The sequence below is a fragment of the Erpetoichthys calabaricus genome, chromosome 16 (assembly GCF_900747795.2).
Source record: "Erpetoichthys calabaricus chromosome 16, fErpCal1.3, whole genome shotgun sequence".
NCBI classification, from domain to species: Eukaryota; Metazoa; Chordata; class Cladistia; order Polypteriformes; family Polypteridae; genus Erpetoichthys; species Erpetoichthys calabaricus.
Genome location: NC_041409.2, coordinates 84,503,424 through 84,524,613, shown reverse-complemented (window position 1 = coordinate 84,524,613; position 21,190 = coordinate 84,503,424). Strand labels below are relative to the sequence as shown.

The following is a 21,190-nucleotide window of genomic DNA, read 5'->3' as shown; positions in this document are numbered from 1 at the left end:
CAACGTAACCGAATCTGACAAGTGCGCAAGTAGGAAACAGGTTAAGTAGGAAGTAGACATGCAGTGGGGAGAAAAGCTGTACAAGTCAAATATGACAGCATGGGTAACACATTTAAACGTCTTTACCAAAGCACCAAACTAAGAGCTTCTTAATCAACAAACATCATCTGTAGTTGCTCCTCCTAGTCACCAACACCAAAGCACCTACGTTCTTATGCAGAGTCCAGCTCTGAGCACAGTATCCAAAAAGTACCTTGCATCTTGCGTAACAGGAAAGAGCGTAAAGTTAAGCAGAAGCAGAAATTTAGATACATGTATGTGTGCGTGAGTGTGTGTGTGAAGGTGAACAGATGCAGCCCTCAAGGCCCTGGTCCATTATTACATAAAAACAATTTTTAAATCAGTTACCTGAATTTGGTTTCCAAATCTCTCACATCTAAAACTTACATAACATTTCACACTTTTCTCTGCCGGGTACCTTCTCTTTCTTCACTGCATCTCTGAAATACTTTGATTATGAAATGCCTTTGTTTTTCAAGCAGGCAGGAAAGAACAGAGCCAGAAATGTCAGTGTCCCCTGAAGTCACATTCTCCTCTTTTTAGAAAGATGCTCATAAAAAATATCTCACTCTTGAACAAATTAAGAGTTAGGCTCTCAGTCTTGGCCAGCCTGTTTCTACATGAGTTGGAAATTAGTTTGCCTGCTTGCCAGATCCTTGTGTAAAGTATAAAAAGAACTGTAAGCAGATATGCTTAATAATCAAATCCTGTTAAAGATTAAAATATAAAGAGGGATGTTAATATTCTGGACAATCCAGCAGAAGAAAACAGGTGTGACGTCAAATAAATAACAATTAGAAACTAGTCATTTTTGTAATGCTGGAGTTTCAATACAAAATATCAAACAAGTTCTTTAAAAACCATGAATTCCACACAGTTCCTTTTTGCCTCCTTGGCAGTTTGTACTGTGTTAGAACCATGAGTTCTCTCCTAGTAAAGATCATAAATATGATGGAGTAAGAAATAGAAAAGACACATTGGCCTCTTCAGCAGTGCAAGGGGCCATGGGCCAAGCCCTTAGCTAGTGTTTCATGGCATAGCCCTATCTTAACTATTGCTAAGCATACTGGAAGATGACCACAGCACTTTTCACTCTCGCTTGGAGAGTTGTAAGATGCCCCAAGCTCACTGTGCAAACTGGAAGATGGTGTGTCCCGCTTCATTATTGCTCTCAGTTTGGAGATTTGGCTGTAGCGTCTTGGAGGGGGATGCCTTGCCTAGTGAATGTGAGGAGGAAGAGTGTGAGCTCTCACTGGAACTGCTCCGGGTTTCTGTGCTTGTGCTGGTCTTCTTCATCTTCCTTCTCTTGGCCAAGGGTGCCTTGTCTACGTTCTGGAGGCAGAACCCCTCCCGCTTGCATTTGTTGAATGCCTATAACACAGTTAAACAGCATGGTGAGAGGTGTGATTTATTTGAAAATTGATTTTTAACATGCTTGCTTCTAACATGACTGACAGATTTGGTAACACATAAGCATAACAAAATTCTTGGTCTTGCAAAGAGGCATGCAAACACAGACTGTTGAGGGAAACATTATATCTCTTTAGCCATCACTTTTTCATCTGCACATAAACACCAGAGGCGACACAGTGGCTAATGCTATGCCTCACAGATGCAGAACCCTGTGTTTAAATCCCTTGCCCGATAATAGTCTGTATGGAGTCTGCATAATCTCATTCAGACTGTGTGGGTTTATCTGGACAGTATGGTTTTCTTCTCACATTCCACAGATGTTCATGTCAGGATAATTAGTCCTGTATAAGGTGAGAGCTTGAGTGTGCACTGAGTGGACCACCCTGTGCATTATGCCTGCGGCAGTCACTTGCCCTGCCTACATCCCTTTAACTGGGATAAGGTTTTAAAATGAATGAACGAACGAACTAACGGCTGAGTCTCCTTAAAGCCTGACTTTCAGTCTTGAAGCTTATTAGTCAGACTCTCTTCCTAATTAAAAAAAAGTTTACTTTTTTGTTGCTTCCCTCTACATTTGGAAGTGTTTAAGGAAATCATGCTGAATTCTTGTCTAGACTTTTAAAGTAATAGTTATAAACCAGATATTATCATTTTCTAAATGATATTGTAATGTAAATGTTACAGGTGTTAAAATTCAGAAACAGGTAATCCTCCACCCCAGTTTATGACTAATACCAATATAAATTTTAACTAATTTTAATATTCTTTATTCAACAAATGTTATCTACCAAGACAAATGAACTTCAATGAGAAAATGAAGCTGGGATTAGGTTTGTAAGTACACCTATTGGAGCTGTTTTAGTAGCAGCAGTTGTCAGAGAGCTCTACTTAAAACACAGCATGCAATAATTCTGCTGAGAAATAGCAAGAGTCTTGAACCAATAAGTTGCACAAAACAGGTAGAGCGAATGGTCAAAATCCAATGAATGCTGTGAAGGGAACATGAAAGTAGTGGGTCAATGAGGAAATGTGTTCTTTGAAAGACAGGACACATTAGAGGCTCAAACTATGATTTCTGATATTATTCGATGACAAGAGGATGTTGTCATTGAAAGACAATGCTTAGAGGAAGATCTGCATGGTGAAGCAACAAAAAAAAAAAAATAAAAAAAAAAAAGTACAAGACAACAGACTTGGAAATGCGCAGTTTAAAATGGACGTTGCCTATTCAGCACAGTTTTCCAAATCCCCTATGCCATATCATCATGTTTAATGCAGTTTGAGAGGATGACTGAAACCTGTAGACTGAAAGAAGGAAATGATAGGAACTGACTTGCATCACCAATGTAGGGGTAGTAGGACAAGACATAAGAAAAAAACAACTAAAAGCGTGCATACGGAACAAATTAAAATAAAGGATTAAACATCACTGATTCCTTTGGCACCACCTGTGAAAAGCTTCTAAAAGGACAGATGGACAAATTATGCCCACTAAGATACAGAAGGAACCTGTCAGAAATATAGGATTTGCACCAGTTCAGCACTGAAGCTGTGATTCCAAGTCATTAAATGAATAAATAAGTGGAGACAGGATAACTGTATACTGTATCAAAAACTGATGAAAATGTTGTGACAGATAAGGACAGATCCAACAATACTGGATTTTAACTCATTTACATCAGTCATTTATACTATGAATAAACGTTTTTCTTTCTTTTTAGCAATTCTGTATGAATTCATGGGAGGAGGTAGTTGGTGTTTACCATAATGTTCATTTATTTATTTTATTGAGCTTTTCTAAAAATGTGAATTTCCCTCTTGGGGCAAATGAAAGTGTTATTTATGTGTGTGTGTTAGGGCTGCAACTAATGATTATTTTGGTAGTCAACTAATCATTCTATTTATTTTTCGATAGTCACGATTATTTCATGCCTGACTATTTGAAGCCCTGCGACCTGTGGTTGCACATCCTGTCTCTGGGCTCCAGTGCATGTCTTACCTCATCTGCTCACGGTCTGTCCCCCCTGTGAATGTCACCCCTGATGTCTCTGCATTAACATGATTAAAATTAATAATAATAATCAAATTAAAAGAACAACCAGTGAAAACATATGAATTTGAAAATAATCAGATGTTTTTATATTCGTGTGACCATCACAATAAAAAAGAAATACATTAAACAATACAAAACTAAAGTTGCACAGTCTTTCAACAAAAAAAGTGCATTTAACTTAACCAAAAAAATTACAATAGTTAAAACAAACGTTTTTCATATTTTAGTAATAAATTGAGAAAAAGTAGACATAAATTATATAATGTGGTAAAGCTGAAGTGGCAAAGATCAAATAAACACTTTCACAAAAGGTTCAAGGATGATACAATAGCTTCCGTCCCCGCAGCGGTAGGAATTGCTGACTTATAATCAAGAGTCCCCGGTTCGATCCTGACTGGCCTCGTATATTACCGTTTTGAGTAGTGAGCTGCTTCTTATTGTTATTATACAATAAACACATACATTTGGGTTTGCATCTGTAACTGTAATCCGCTGTAAATGTATAGTACTGATAAAAAGTTACCTTTTTTTTCCACTTTTATTCTCTCAGTCACGATCACGATACATACATACCCGCCCCCCCACCCCCGGGATCTGACGCTGTTACTTTTATCTGAAACTGGGAATAACTGTGTTAAAACATAAAATGATGTAATTGAACAAAATGTATGTGTGTAAGTACAGAAAATAGGACGTGAGTGATCAAACTTGTTTGTGTTTTGCGTACATGACAAAAAGCATATATACTTTCTGTAATTTTCCTTTCAATGATGTGTGCTGACAAGAAAATATACCTTTAGGGTAAAGACTTTACCAATTGGAATAATACAAAATGAGTCAGGACGCTAATTTTATTGCTTACGTGGTCAACGATCAGGAGACTAGAAAAGCTATGAAAGAACAAGGATATCTGTCCTCGAGGCAGATGAAGTGCGGTGTCCTAGGACTGTATTTCTCTGTCATTTTACCCTTGCCTGGTATGTATCAATAAAAGGTTTTTACTAATTTTAATTTCTTCTCTGTCTTCAGTCACAAAAAGTGTCCACAGTTTTTTGGCGCCCGGACGTGGGCAAGAGACGGCCGGTCGACTCCTCCGGCGAGACCATTTCAGTGATCCGTCTTACCAGCGGACTGCCGTCAACTTGAGTACTCCGGCAGCAGAGCATGCAGCTCCGGCAAAAGTTAGGACTGCCCTGTCCTGAAAGAGTTCTTGCGTGAGGAGCCCCTGGTCTCCTCTTTGCTACATCCACGGTGACTGAACGGATTTCCAGACAGAGCTTGCACACTTCCAGGCTGGGGTAAGCACCGGGGAATTTCGAACATTTTTTTATTTTCTAAATTACGGGAGGGCGAGTTTCCTGTTGGACTGTCTAGTCATATTCATATCTCAACGGGTTGCTTAAGGTGATGGAGACTTGACTCAAGCAGTTTGACGCATACGAAAGGTCTGACGAAAGGATACTGGCCTCACCCATATCCTAGACTCGGCTGGACGTATTGATGTAGTATTCTGCTGAACCGAAATCGGACACGAAGTCACCTGAGCTGGAATCCGGAGATGTGAGCAGACAGGCTAACGGGACGAGTAACGGGGTGGTCTATATATATATATATATGGAAACATAAACAGAAAAAGAGCACAGATTGCAGGTTTGCTGTTAGGACGGAATAAATAAATCTACATACTAATAGGATTACCGTGTTCTCCTGGGAACTGGGACAGGACCGATAGTTGGGTGTCTCCCCTTGGGACTAAAGAAGGGAACAGTAAGGGAATAGTGAGTGGCACACTTAATACCTCGCTGATGTCATACGTACAAGGGATTAGATGAATCAGTATATAGTTGGAAAATTAAATACAGGACCCGGGAAGAGCAAGGGGACATATGGAACTTATAACAGTAAACCTGTTAATCGCCGTATACAGGGGGATCAAAATCATTAATGCTGGAAGAATTATTTTCGGAGGATCAACAGATGCCCCGTAAAAATGGGTCTCCCTAGGAAATTTGTAGAAAAAAAAAAAAAAAAAAAAAAAAAGACAGGTTTAGATTTCAAGAAGGCATGTAGGAAATGGAATAGACAGAGTGGTGGGCGTTGGCCGATAGAGGGGACAGGAGATGCAAGTGAAATACAGGAAGCTACGAAAATCCTGGTGTAGGAATAAGCAGGGTTGTTATAATAGTGGACCGTATCGAATGGATATGTTCGATAGATGGAATTAGTAATAAAAGACAGAAATTTAGGAAGCAGTACAGAAACAGAAGAATTGTTGCGGGCAAATGAGGGAAAGGCTAAAAACGGAGAAAGAGGAATTACTAATTACATTACAGAAAGTTCAGACAGGGCACGGAACCACAGGCAGACGGAAGGAAAAGGAAGATAATCCAAATAAAGACCCCCCTTTATCCTATTATTTGTTCCTCTCCTCAGTACCAACCTCAGGCACCTCCATTATCCCCTCCTCTATCCCCCATTCCGACTGCCCCCCCTGCACTACAACTGGCAGAAGGTTTCCTCCGATGATCCCCCAGGCACAGATCACTATGACCCAACCCCGTACTAGACAAACCCCCGTCTCCCAACGCACTCGAAAGTCAAACCTCCACTCACAAACCAGCTCCAACTTTTTTCTCTCCAAATCCTTCACCTTTACTTACTTGCCCTTTAATAGAAGTTCCCAATCCCCATTATAACCCTGCCCCATCCAGCCGGACCCCAAATCCCACAACAGTTATGATAAATCGGAAACTGGGACATCCAAGAACTAAAGGATGTCGTGAATGCACTTCCCAGATCCAAAGGAAGTAGGAGGACTAATAATTTGTTGAACAAGCTTGATCAGTTAGATAGCATGTATAAGCCTAACGCTGCTGAATGGACCCAGGTACTTCGTCGAAAGCTTGGGACCACATGGGCCACTGTTTTGCAAAGGTGTCCGCAATGACGTTCCATGGTATGGAACCCAGCTTTAACTCGAGGACAGGGGATTGGTGGAGAAGGCGAATTTAACCCACAATGGGAGGCGTTTGAGACAAAATTTGCAGAAAAATATAAAAAAGGAACGGACTGGTCCCTTATTTCTGCTGCAAAACAACAGAGAGACGAGACAGTTGATGAATGGGCACATAGGATTCAAGACCTTATGGCTAATCACTCGGGCTTGGAAAATGTTGATGACCGCACCCGAGCTGCGGTTCCACCTTTTGTTTCCGGTTTGCGCCTTGATATACAAAACAAGGTCCGCACTTCCTGTATTGGGTGGGAAAGTGCAGCGTTTGATGAAGTCAAACGACATGCTGAACATGCCGAAAAACAAACTAAGCAGAAGGAATCGGACTCTCATGCCAAATTATTGGCAGCACAGTTGAACTATTATACCAGGAATACTCCTGACCGAGGCCGAGGATATGGCCTTAGAGGAAGGGGACGAGGACGAGGAAGAGGTGGTTTTGGAGCTCCTCCTGTTGACCACAATAAGAATCCTTTTATTCCCTCTCCCTTTAATCCCAATGTTAATTCCTACTCTTGCTACGCCTGTGGTGAAACTGGACATTTTCGTCGGGAGTGCCCTCACAGACAGCAACAGCTGTCATTTTACCCTTGCCTGGTATGTATCAATAAAAGGTTTTTACTAATTTTAATTTCTTCTCTGTCTTCAGTCACAAAAAGTGTCCACAACTGTAGATGTGAGTGGTGTTTTGAGGCAATGGAACTGGACTTTCTCTGATCTGGATGGATAAAAGCTGACACACAAACACTGGCAAATCTGCCTTAGTCGTATCTCATTGTCACTTGATTTTTTTAATTCAATTTTATTGAGTGTTTCTGCTTAGGCTGAATTAGTATGCACCGTATGGCCCGTGATGTCAAAGCCACACTGACAAAAAAAAAAACAGAGACATAGGTATATATGATATTTGGAATTATTCATTTTATGACCTTATAGTACATTTCAGAAAACATTGTGGCACGGATGCAACATTATTCAAATTCATTCACGTACCTTCTTGCGGTTGTAATCAGTGACCGCGTTCCCCCCCAACCCCCCCAGCCCCCCCCCCCCCGGCATTGCCCGTTCTGCACAGGACTCCAGGACATGCAGAGGAAAGAATGTTCCTCTGCAAGGTGAGCCATGAACGCTCTTCTTTTCTCAGTGGACCCCATACATGCCTTGCACAGTACAAGTGTGTTGATCGCCGCCAGGTCAAGCTTGTTATAGCACAAGCAACAGCCACCTGCATGCTCCTACTAGCACTGAATAAACTCACGCCTTCTGGTGTCAGCGCGCAGCACCGGGGGAAAAAAAGAAGGATATAAATAAACGTGACATTTTGAAGAAATCATTGTATGACCTGAAATACAATCAGAAAACATCATCACACTAATGCAATATTTTTTGAAAACGTACAGATCGGGTGTAAATTTGTTACTTGTAAAAGTTAGCTTTTTTCACTTTTATTTTCTCAGTCTCGTTCACGCTCTCCCTCCCCTCCCGATCTGACCCTAACTAACAGCGCCACCATAAATTCTCAAGAGCGGCGGCATCACAGCTACACTTTAGAAAGTTTCTGTCTCAATTTTTTTCCATCTCCTTCCCCCTCCTCTATCCGACTTGCCATTGCAACCCCATTTATTCTCCTCAGACGTTCTTTCTTCATTGGTAGGACTGTGTGCAGTCCTGACAAACAATAACAAACTATACTGCCCCAGATGTCCATGTAGTACATTGCAGTTACAAAAACCAATGTGGTTCTTTGTGACTGGAGCCTCTATTGAAGGTTCTGTTTATGACACATCGACAATAAAAAATCCATGTCGACGATTTTTTGTAGTCGACGTCATCATTGCAGTGTGTTTGTGTGTGTGTGGGTACCTGTGTATCTATCAGGAAAAGGCCAATAACTGTCTTTGGGTAAAACAAATAAAGAGCTAGAAAAATACTCAGCATAGTGGACAAGCTTGCAGCCAGGCATGGCCAATAGTTTGTTTCTTACATAGCACACTTTGTATGTAAGTGTATAAGTGACAGAATTTGTTCTAATAGAAGTTGACCTGTATATACAAATTAGAAATTCTGTTAAAAGCAACATGGCCAAATTTCGTCATTTTTCATCTACTGTATATTCATTCCTTTGATCAATTTCAAAGTATATGTTATTCTTATTTGTTTGATTGAGTTGAAAGCTGCCGAGTACAATAAAATTACAGTTACATTTGCAATGAAGACCACATGTTTGCAGAAACACCTACCACTTTAGCCCATCCAGGAAGCATCACCGTGGATGGCCAAAAGAGCGGTGGCTAGACAGACTCAAGGAAGACATGCAGCACATGAATACCAAACCTAACAACATGCTGTCCTGAGACAAATGGAAAGTGACATGAAAGATAGCAGACCTTACACAAATACGGGACAAACTCTGAAGAAGGCATATTTCAGACTTTACAAATTCAGGAGAGAAAGCTGACACAGAATTATCATAAATTAACTGCTGATTACAGCAATGAATAATGTACAAACTGGTTGTGACACTGGGTGAGAAAAACTTGTTAATATCACTTGAAAATTTTGGTGTAAAGACTAAAATGCTATGATAATAGTTATATGCTTGTGTCTTACATGGAATGTTGCCTTGGACATATGTGTTCACAGTAGCACCTGAAGTTCCTAGAATACCAGGAGGTCATAAGAGGGTGGAAGAAAGATGGCTGTTCATCCTGCAACCATTCATTATGCCCTTAGACTTGACATTTTGATTCGGCTTGACCTGGATCAACAATCAGTAGTTCTGTATAGGGAAAAAAAAATCTGAAATCAATTGGCAGTTGGAAAGCCAAAATAAAAAAAAAAATTGATAATTAAATTCTCAACCACAAATGGGCCCTACTAAAGATCCTCAGTTTCTCACCATCTTTCATAAGATAATAACAGATTAAAAAAAAGTCACAAAGCACACCTTGCTTTGTTTCTTGGAAATTCAACAGGTTAAAGCCTGAGCCAAGAATGCACACACCTTGAATGAGGTTCTTCGCCTGTCTGAGAAACACTTTTCAGGCTTCTCCTTCAAAGGAAAAATCTCCCTGCTTGATTTTTTTCATGATCTCTTCTGCACTGGCATGAGTCAGCATCTTCTCTTCACACGGAAAGGGTACCTGGCGCTGAAAGCATTGTGTACTGCAAGTAAATAAAAAAAGCTAGCAATATGGCCGGTTAAAAGTACCAAAACTGTATCATTTATTTATCAAGCATTTTTGTCCAATAATACAAATTCTTCTATGTTTAAAAAGCTTCTGAACTGGCTGAATACAAGCAACACTGAGGGTCACTCTGTAAGTAACAGGAACTGAAATCAGCAACCTCATGCTTTACAGTATACTTCAGCATCTCAACCACTATGCCACTCTATGCCACATCTACTTATCATGATATATTCCGATACCAGTAATATTCTAACACAAGGGCCTTAATTACTGATGGCATTTTTATCCTAAAAAAGGGCAATGGTGTGGGTTGGCTCTATGCTCCTGTTGCCCCAGGAACCTCTTGAATCCACCACCAATTCAGTAACGTTTACTGCGATGAACCGGGCAGATGAGGACACATATACACTGCAGACAAGGGATAGTTGCATAAAGTGATTCAGTGCTTTTATTTAAAACCACAGAAAACTGTGTTGAAAACAAAGTGCAGTGCTCTAAAGGTCCACCATAAATAAATAAATAGATAAATAGTCCAATAAAAATGAAGTGGAAGATAAAACAAGTTAAATAAATTACCCTTTAAAATCGAGGTTAAAATCCACAGCCATGAAACTGCCCATTAAAACTCAGTCTCCAGTGCAACCTTTTTAAAACTGACGTCTCCTCTGCTTAACTCTCATGAGGCCTCACAGCACAGGAGACACCCTAACTGACAGGCACAGTCATCCATCTTCTCCAGGTTTGGGTCCCTAATGTTCTATGACCCCCAGTAAGGTGCCGCGCCGAACCTCATCTCTCCAAGGCTAGGGTCCCTGCAGCCGTCTGTGGCCCTGGCAGGGCACCATGCCAAGTCCCCTGACTCCCGCTGCCTTCCGTTGATTTACATAGGAGTGAGCACCGCAACAGTGATCCACTACAGCAGCCCTGAGCATCTGCCTCATGCTCCCCAAATGGCTGTTCTCTCAGCTGTCTGTCCTTTGCTCTCTTGTTTGCTCACACCAGGCTCCCTCTGCCTTCCTGCCTGCTTCTCTCTCCATTCTTTAACCTCCATTCTTTTCTTTGTCTTCTCTTCATTCATCTGTCTACTCTTTGCCATGATGGCTCATCCCTTATATGTCACCATAGGTGCAATGCCTTAATCGTGAACCTCAGAAAGCCAGTGGAGTAATCAAGACCGACCACACCATCACGTGCAGATGTGCTCCATTCCAACTACCCCACCAATCTCCTCCTGTCGCAGACCTCTACTGCTTAGCCGCAGCAGACCCACTATTCTACACAATTCACAAAATTAATGCCCATGAAAATGCATTTCATTAAGGATGTTACTGATTAATACTTATACAAATATTTTTCAGTTCTTATGTTTGGCTGCTGCAATCTAGCATTTGTTTCTTAAAGTAAGATCAAATATCAATTCAGGAACACCTCTGCAGTAAACCAATTAAATATAACCTTACTAACCATGAAATTGTGAAGCAAGCAAAAAAATCAATGGGGATTTATTACATTTTATAAGAAATGGTTGCACAGGGACATCACAATTTCCTTCTTTAAGTTCCAAGTTGAAAGTGGCCAAGAATAAGGCCCAATTTTAAAAAAAAATACTGGAAAGATTAAACAAAATCAACATCAAAATTACATGATCAGCAGAGGGCTTATTTCACCCTTGGTTCTGAATCAAAAATTTTATAAGCAGGAATCAACTAACAATCAGCTATCAGAACCATTTACAAATGAATACATTTATTTTGAGGGAGTGGGGACAGAATCTTGAAAACAACCTCCATGCATGAAGCTGTGATGATGTGTGTTAGGGGTCCATGGAAGTGTACAGTTTATTATTAAAAAAAAAAAAACAAAAAAAAAAAAAACAGTACAATGAGTAGCTGGGTTGCCAGTGGTTGGTTTAGTGTGGAGGCGAGCTGACTGCTCTAGAGGACCATAATTAGAATGCCAAAGTAATATAAAAGGAAGCATCAGTAGAGACTTGGGGAGTTGAGAGAAAAAGAGCAGAAATCGAGGAACTACGATCAAGGAGGAGATCAAGAATGAGAAAAAAAAAAGAAAGCCCAACAAAAGGAATGAAAAAGAAAATAGTCTGGTGGTTAAAGGGAGGGAAAGAAAGAAAGTGAGCAAGAGGCAGCATCATGGCAGAGGGGAGAGAAAAAACAAGCTGATGGTGTGCTTATGGGGCAGAGTCGCTTCTGCTGGACAACAAGGGAACAACTGCTCTGGGAAGCTCCCAACAGAACAGTGAGTGACTGGTGGTGAAAGAAAGGAGCAGGGCGAGTGATGGAAGTGGGGACATGAGCCAATTAAGAAGGTTGGACAATGCTTTCTGCAGGACTTCTAACCTCGCTGAATAAACCAGTGAGAGTGAGGGGTGTCACACACGTGTGCATGGTAGGCAGTTAAAGGGCTTGAGTAAGGGCAATTCCGAATCAGACCGGGATGTGGCAGAGTGCACGGACTCTTTTTCTCCCTTTCCTGCAGACCATTCACGGGAGATTCCACCTGGCCCTCTTGACGTCACTTCCAGATCTGAGCCTACTGAAGAAGACCTTGCCGGCTCCGGCCCCTGTGATGTCACGTCTGGGCTCGAGCCTATGGCTAAAGACCCATTTGAGCCCGACCCCCTTTGATCTCACTTCGTGTCTTCCCCTTTAAAGGCCTACACATTTTTCCCTAATCCCTCAGTTCTGTTTTGGGCTCGGTTTTGTGCACATCAGTGCTATTATACATTTTGCAACTTTGCAGCGAGGAAACCAATATACGGGTGTCTGCCCCAAACCTTTTTATGACTCTTATACCTTGTTTTTACGACAGCGGGGAGATGTCGGTTTTAAAGGACATACCACAGCTTGTGTGTGTGTGTGTGTGTGTGTGTTTTTTTTAACACATGTGGATCCTGGCCATGTTTTCACCTTTGACTTTGATCCATTTTTGAATTTATTTATTGTTGATTTTTAATCCCCATGAAAAGACACACTTTTAAATTTGGTTTATTTATTTATTTTCTAAGAAGATTTTGCACTGCATTTTTGTTCTGACTGAATAAAAAGCACTTTTGAACTTTGCACCACCCTTGGTGTGTGTGTGTGTTTCCTCATTGCCCAGTCTATCCTCAGTACATCTATTGATGTCCTATGTGCAAGATGAAATATTGCCAGCTGTGGGTAATCCAGGCATCACAGAACCCAACAACTAAATTTGACTTATAATGCCCAGAGATTATTATGTGTGCTATTCTCCTGTTAGATTGTCAGGCAATACCTACTACTTCAAGTAATGCACTCTTGATCCTTTTTTAGCTCCCTGTGCAGTACACAATGCAAGCACTCACCAGAATGACACCAAGGCTCCACAGATCGCAGGACTCATCATAGCCATCATACTTAAGAATTTCTGGTGCAGCATAATGCAGCGTGAAGCATGGGGTTTTTAATGGCTGATTATCTGGAGGTTTTAATCTAGCAAACCCAAAGTCAATGATTTTAATTTCAGAGTTGTCACTTTCATCTGTGAAAAGCAGGTTCTAAAAGACAAAAAAAGAAACAAACAAATTAATAACAGTGCTCAACATGTATCACAAAATGAGTCAAGGATACACTAAAATGGGGCAATCATAAACTGAGGTAAAATGATTAGCAGAATTGATGGATGGACCTTATTTTTCATTTCTCTACAACAACAGCTTTCTATTGCCTCACGTCTAATTAGTTCACCAATAATCACCTTTTGTAGAAAACTAATTTAAAACAAACAATCCTGACCTTCCATTTTCAGATAAATTAGCAATAAATGTCCTTGCATTTTGTCACTCTGCCATAGAAGCAGTCATTAATGGTCTTTTCTGGGAAAGGAATCCCATAATTAGGAGAGCAACTTTTAAAGCAGCAGCTATCCAGGGGAGACAGGAGATAGAAATCGTGAGAATTCATGAGCCAGGACACAGAAGTAGAGGATGCAGGCAGGCCATGTTAAGTCTTGGCATGCACTGTCTTCACTCTAATTTGAGACTAAACATTTTTATGTGGGAAAATTCAAAATGTAAACTTTTTTCTTTATCAGTGGTAAAAAAAAAAAAAAAAAAAAAAAAAAAAAAAAAAAAGTGGTTCCTAACTAAACAAGGATGAAAAAAACTGAATTGAATTTAAGAACTGTAAGTAACATGGTACCTCTGGTTTCAAAATCTCTGTGAACCACCCCAACATCATGCATGTGGCTGACAGCTGAGACAAGTTTGCGCATGATGCGACTGGCTTCGGTCTCACTGAACAGCTTCTTCTTACGAATGCGTTCCAGCAACTCTCCACCTTTTAGCAATTCAAGTACCATGAAAGTGTGGAGCTGAGCAAAGGAAACATATGTTAAATCTGGTTCTGTGGTAGATTAAATATACCTGAAAACTAAAGCACACTAATAACAAATAACTCAACAAATGTATGCAATACAACAAGGTACACATAGGGGTCTTGAGCTGCAAAGCAACTTAATTTCTACATCTAATACCACACTGTGCAAAGTGGGTTATTGTAGCATATTTACAATTACATATATTATGTAGCAAGGACCATTAATTAAAACTACACCAGTAACAGCAGAGCTGTTTGCACATTTGTCCAAAATAAGAATTGGAAGCGAAGGTGATTTGCAAAGTGCCATCTATATTACTAAACGAAGGTTGTATATAGGCACGGATGCCAGACGCACCGAAGCGTATGCGCACCAGAGTCAAACCCAGCGGCTTCCCAGGGTCAGTAGGTGGCCCCCAAACAACACAACAAAACCTGTAAACTAAACTTCACGTCACAATACAACCGCAGCCCGAACGCGAACACCACTACATATACAACCTTCGTTAGTGTTTGTATATATGCAATGAAGAAGCACCGAAAGCGCCCCCGAGTCAAACCCAGAGGCTTCCCAGAGTCGGTAGGTGGTGCCTAAACAACACAACACGACCTGTAAGCTAAACTTGAGGTAAAGCGTGCACACCAGGTTGTATATATGCACAGATGCCAGAGGCCACAAGCAAGCCGTACACACTACTACCGCCGCGCCCGAACACGACCGCCCACGCCACCGGCATATACCACCTTCATTTAGTAATGTACCCCTCCAAGCCCGGGTCCGCCGCCATGGTCACTTAAGCACATTAATCCACCGCCGTCAGCAAACGACTTCTGGCTAACGACACAGCCCATACAAAAAACAAAAACGAGACCGCATGGATAAAAACAATAAACGAAGGTGCCTACAACGTGCTTCTGAAACACTAGAACCAGATGAGTCACGGCTCCAAAAAGAAACACCGCTTAGTACAAATATGTTTATTTAATTAACTGAAAACTATCCCAGGATGCACCCACCCTCCATGATATTTCTTCCCTCCAAATATCGGAGGGAACAGAAAGTGATTGCTAATGCTTGGATTTGCGATTCTTTCGAGAATCGCGGGTTTTTGCTGGTTTCAATAAGGTTATATACAGTAGACATGGTTTTGTACCTTGTGCCTTAGCCACAAACAATATTTTTTCAAGTTACTGCAATTTTGTTCCTGAAATCAAGGCATGAACCGTACATGAATTTGTAACTTGGTCCCCAGGATGCTTTTCTGTGTTTTATTTTCATAGCTAGAGTCTGATCACATAGGCAGAGATAACACTACATCTTATGTTTATTTTAGCTTCTGTGGGCATGTTTTATGACAAACCAAGAATTCAGTATGAATAAAATGCATGACATTGCTTGACTAATTACAACAATGACCGCTAACCAGCATCCTGAATTACCATCAAGAGCTGGCCTAAATAAATAAATAAAAATAAGTATTATAATATAAAGCAAACTGCAGAATAGTTTTCTTCCACCAAAGCAGATACCTGATCATGGTAGATTTCGTAAAGCTTGACAATGTTAGGGTGGCCATCACAAAGCTTCAAAGCCGCAATCTCTTTTTGGGTCTGTACTTCCATCCTAGGGAGAAGAGGCAAAAGACACTGAACAGAACACTTCAAATAAAACGGAATATGACACTGAGCAGTTAGCACCAGGACAGTGAAGTGGGATATCAAGCTGGAACAGGACAATGCTTTTATTTTATTATCTCAGTTACATCTAAAAGCTTTACCTTTTCAACTGCAGCTGTTACTAAAATATTTTGTATCAGTAACAACATACAAGAAAAGTGTAATCAGTTTGTAACAGAGGAGGATGCAGGTTTTTGAAAAACTTGTGTTAATTATACTAACTACATTCTAAAAAGAAACCAAATATTTTTTATTTATTTATTTACTTATTTAGTTGTCAGATGTAACCAAAAGATATCTACAAAGGAAGACAGTAGGTAAAAATCAAATGCATCAAATAAACAAGATACAAAATAAATTTGATAATAAAGACAATAAAAGGCAAAGAACTAGATACCAACAGTAGTCTGGAGGTCATAGCTTAAAATGTGTGAAGAGTTGGGGTTAGATGCTGCATTCCAGTGATTGGTTAAGGCGCACCTTCCCACTTTGTTATATTCACAAGCACTACAAAAAAGTGTTTGAGAATAAACACAAGATCGCTGTTGATTTGGCCGCTCATTAAATAAATGTGTAAGTGTCGCATAGTAATTCCCTGATCACAGTCATGGATGCCAAAAAAAAAAAATATTATCAACACAAGATCTCAGAATTCACAGCACCTGTAGTCTGAGACCATACCAGTTACCATTGAGCAGGCACACAAACCAAGTTATAGTAAAGTAAAGTCAATTGGTAATATAAGGATTCAGAATATAATTTAAAATAGATTGAATAAAAACCTAATCAAAATGCAGTATCTAAAGACAAAGGCGAAAGACATTCCTTCAAAGTGTAAAACAACATTAAGAAAAAATAGCATATTACAGGGAAAAACTATTTAGTTAAATATCATACTCTAAACACATATGTTTCTCCATATTAATTACAGCAATGGTAGATAGTAATATAAAAAGGCAAGGGGAAAATCAGCTTTCCAAAAAAAAAAAACCTATGCAGTCAGGCTTTATACTTCTTTACACACAAGCAACCAACAGTGAAAGATCAGAGGTTTATCACCTCATTAGGGAATCCTTAATCTACAGATAAAAGTTATCAAAGTCATAACCTAAGGAATACATTATCTCTTACATTATACAAGATAAAACAACATAACATGCTTTTTACATCTGGTCCAACACAGAAAACCCCAATTAGGATTACACTAACAGTCCTAAAACCTATATTTACCCCTTTTTACCACTCCTGCAACTGGAACAGGCCTAAAATTGCTATTTAAACCCTAAAGCACCCACTGTTCTAGTTTAACACCCAGACCTAACAAACCCCTCTCCCAATTTGGCAGGTTTATATTTTAGGAAGGCCCCACCAGCAGCTTTTTCACCAGATTGCAAATTTCTCTTTTACATGATGCCTTTACATTGCCTAGTTAGCCAATAAAAGGTGTCATTTTGCTTGGCTTTTCTTTTACATGACAAATTGAACCTTTATTTGCCCAAACTTTGTGTGTTAACAATCCAAAGTAAACATAAGTGCAACTGACAGTATGCTAAATTAAAAACTATTAACATTTCTCTCTATTATAAAAAAAAAAAAAAAAAAAAAATCTTGGGAGGGAGACCAGGGGTGATCTTCTCGGAAGACACTTTGATATCACGCGAGACAAGGCAGTGAGACAGAAGGACAGCTGCTGTACAGGCTTTTAAATGATCGACGCGCAGAGCGACAAGCCGAATACACAGCTCACCAGCAGATGATCCTTAGCTTGCATTAAGTTCCCCATTCACATTGCGAGCAGCGTTATAGATTTAACCACGCCCGTGGCAGGAAATAAAGGACAGAGAGTAGATGACAAAGTACAATGCCATAAAGAATTCAAAAATGTTGGCGCAGTACAAATGCACAGCAGGTTAGAGATAATGGAAGTACGAAAATTCCAAAGTCTCAAAAAAAGGATAGGAAAGATCGCTTTAGCCCAAACAAATGGAAATTATTACTCTGTGAAATAATGGAACAGAGAAAAGAGATTGAATATATTGTTCGGATTTAAACTTTAAGTCGGAGACTTGTAGATCTTCTAATTCATGTTGCCAGCGAGAATTAATAGATTCCAAAAACATTGTTGCGGTATGAAGTCCCATGAGACGGAGACTTTTTAACATGAGATCCTTTCAAGTCACACGCTACTTACAACTATTTTCAAACAAGAATCACGGTCATCTACATCAGTCGTGTGAAATGCTTTTGTCAGACACTTCCTGCGCTTTCAGCTCTTATAAATTTTATCAGGAACAATAATTTTATACGTTCTAGATGACATATCAGACGACAAAGCGAAGAAGAAAGAGCATGGACAAACATTTGATAAAGTTGTTTTATCTATTATAGATGATATTTACTCACTTGCAGTTATATGTTGTGTTTTCACGATGCAAGTCCAAACACGGAATCAAAATTCAATGTGATCTTGAAGAAAAGTTAATTCCAAATATTGGTTTTTACAAAAGTTTTCAAATAAAAGTGAAAATAATGCATATGTAACAATTCTCATGAAAAATAACAATCTCTTTAAATTGTATATCCAGTAAACCAAACCCGGGGGTGGGTGAGAGAAGCGAGCAGGGGGCAGAGCCCCCTAGTATAAATATATTCATATGTTAACTGCAGAGGGTGACATTCCTTGTCACAATAAGCTTTTAGTTTTTGTTCTGAAATGAAGAACTACAAAAATGTACCAAGCTGAAGGAGACCTGGGTTCGCTTCCCGGGTCCTCCCTGCGTGGAGTTTGCATGTTCTCCCCCGTGTCTGCGTGGGTTTCCTCCAGGCACTCCGGTTTCCTTCCACAGTCCAAAGACATGCAGGTTAGGTGGATTGGTGATTCTAAATTGGCCTAGTGTGTGCTTGGTGTGTGGGGTGTGTTTGTGTGTGTCCTGTGGTGGGTTGGAACCCTGCCCGGGGATTGGGTTCCTGCCTTGTGCCCTGTGTTGGCTGGGATTGGGCTCCAGCAGACCCCCGTGACCCTGTGTTCGGATTTAGCAGGTTGGAAAATGGATGGCTGGATGTATCAGATTGTTATTGCAATTGCATATCTCCAAATACTATTTTTGGTTGATCCGATTTTTCATATTTTCAGAATATATTGAAAAGGGGCAGCAGGGTAGCTGTTATAACAACACAATTCAATGAATTCAGGAAACAATTTGGTGGAGAGATTACATGAAATTTCATAGCAAGAAGAACATATTTACCATATTTCCCATAACATGTGAACACAGAACTTCTAACCATAAAGAAAAGGAAGTTTGCTACTTTGACACTAAAGCTGAAAAGCCGTAAACAGTAACGGCAACACTAGACAATATCTGTGGTACTAACAAAAGAAAAAAAAAAAAATCTACACTTTAAAATAATGAGTTAAAACAAAAAAGTTTAATTAACACAGAGACACCACTATACAGTTATTCTGTCTTACCACAGTAGCATCTATAAAGTTTCTTTGGTCTCTCTCTCCCGTGCGCTCACTCTCCCGTGCGCTCACTCTCCCGTGCGCTCTCTCGCTGCACAGGGAATGCACAGGGAGAGACTGAACACGTACGGAAATCGTCGGCGTGTACGAACCGGAAGGGAAACTGGCTAGTTCGTCACCCGAGTGTGTGGTCATGAACAGATGCAAAAGTTTGGCAAACTTTTTGGTCGTAACCCAATTTGTACGTGGTCTGAGACGTTCGTGACCTGAGGTTCCTCTTTTAAAGTTTGAATAGCTCCAGTCCCCAGTTCATTTATGCTTTGCACTGACTATAAGTAAAGCTCAGGGTCAGATTTTATATATACAGTAATCCCTCGCTACTTCGCGGTTCACTTTTCGCGGATTCACGACTTTGCGGGTTTTTTAAATACAAGTGATTGCCTGCCTATCGCGGAAGTTATGTTCCAGACCCATCAGCAACAGGAGAAAATCCGCGATATAGAAAGACCATATAAATAAACATTTTTATAGTTTAAACCTTAAAATACCCATCCCACGTGCTTTAAACACATGTAAACTTATAAAACACACTTTGTTAACACTATGATATGTGGATGTCGGGCTAAGGATATGAGTAACATCTCACTATTATAAAACATTTTAACTTCACGCAAGACAAGACAGTGAGACAGGAAAATACAAGGCTTTAAAATTATTGACACGCAGAGCAACAAGCAGCACAAAGTCCACTTCTCCTTAGCGTTCATTCAGCTCCCACCCCCTTGACAATGCGAAGTGGCAGGAGCACATCGCGCCTCCGGGGAGGGGGGGTTTGAGCGAACGTGCGTTCAGCCCTCACACCCCCCCCCCCCCCCCCCACTCCCTCCTCCTCCTTCTGAACGCGCAGAGCAACAAGCAGGCATTTTGGCAGAAGCAGCACAAAGTCCATTTCTGCTCAGCCGTGAGTTCAGCTGCCCCCCCTTCACAAAGCGAGTGCAGACACATCGACGTCTGATAGCTGCGTGCAGTGTGCAGTGTTGGTCTGCGGTGTTTAACAATGTAGAAAGTGTTTAAGAGCATAGGAAGTGTTTATAAGAGTGTGGGAAAGGTTAACAAGAGAGTGAGAAAGGTTTATAAAAGTGTGGGAAGGGTTTATAAAGCCTTAAAATATGTATAAATAATAAAATAAATATAGGTCGCGGATTTTCACCTATCGCGGGGGGCTCTGGAACGTAACCCCCGCGATAGGTGAGGGATGACTGTAGTTAATATAGTCTTCAGAAATCCATGCTTTATTCACAGGCAGTACTTGTGGATCATTAAAGAGAGAGAAACAATGCATCTATCTAGACAAATAATGAACACAGTTTACAAAAACACTAGCATTTTAACTTCACACAAACTTGTTCTTATTTATGGAATTTGCTACACTTTTTATTTATATTATCCTACAGGGCTAATAGATGTATTCTATTTTCATATTCATCCTGGCAGTGCTATGCATTTCTATTATTTGAAATAAATATAAAAGAAATTGATACATAAATCTTTTACTGAATTATTAACTCTCTTTGCTTTTCATTTATGGCCTTATTTGTTTTCCCCACAATCAAAATTAATTAAGCAACTTAAGCATAGAGTGTCTTCAAATCAAACTGTTTTATATGATGCCTAAACAAAACACTAGCTTTTAAAACGCGACACTAAACCTTTTTAGTATCACTTCAATGTGCAGTTGGTCGCATGTGATTTAGCGTTTTTTAAATTGTGTACATATACAAAGTATTTCTTTAAGAGCAATTTATTTTTTAGCTGCCTAGAGAGCATGCAGTTTCATTGAACTAAATCATGGCATTTTTATAAAAAAAAAAAAAAAAAAAAACACTTGGGGGCAACTTTGGACAGCATTCCCATTATACAGCTCTTAAACAATAGCTGGATTCCTAGCTAGACTGTCAA

General features: G+C 40.0%; 1 protein-coding gene across 1 annotated transcript in view; it reads right to left on the bottom strand.

Moving 5' to 3' along the window:
• Positions 1–372: 372 nt before the first annotated feature.
• The window catches only part of rps6ka5 (ribosomal protein S6 kinase, polypeptide 5), a 91,348-nt gene continuing 70,530 nt past the window's right edge, over positions 373–21,190 (bottom strand). The window contains 10 exon segments of the mRNA XM_028822168.2: positions 373–1,431; positions 9,150–9,164; positions 9,166–9,210; positions 9,212–9,318; positions 9,544–9,685; positions 9,687–9,704; positions 13,077–13,268; positions 13,912–13,923; positions 13,925–14,083; positions 15,619–15,712. Of these exon segments, the coding sequence (XP_028678001.2) occupies positions 1,186–1,431; positions 9,150–9,164; positions 9,166–9,210; positions 9,212–9,318; positions 9,544–9,685; positions 9,687–9,704; positions 13,077–13,268; positions 13,912–13,923; positions 13,925–14,083; positions 15,619–15,712 (1,030 nt within the window). The 3' untranslated portion in view covers positions 373–1,185.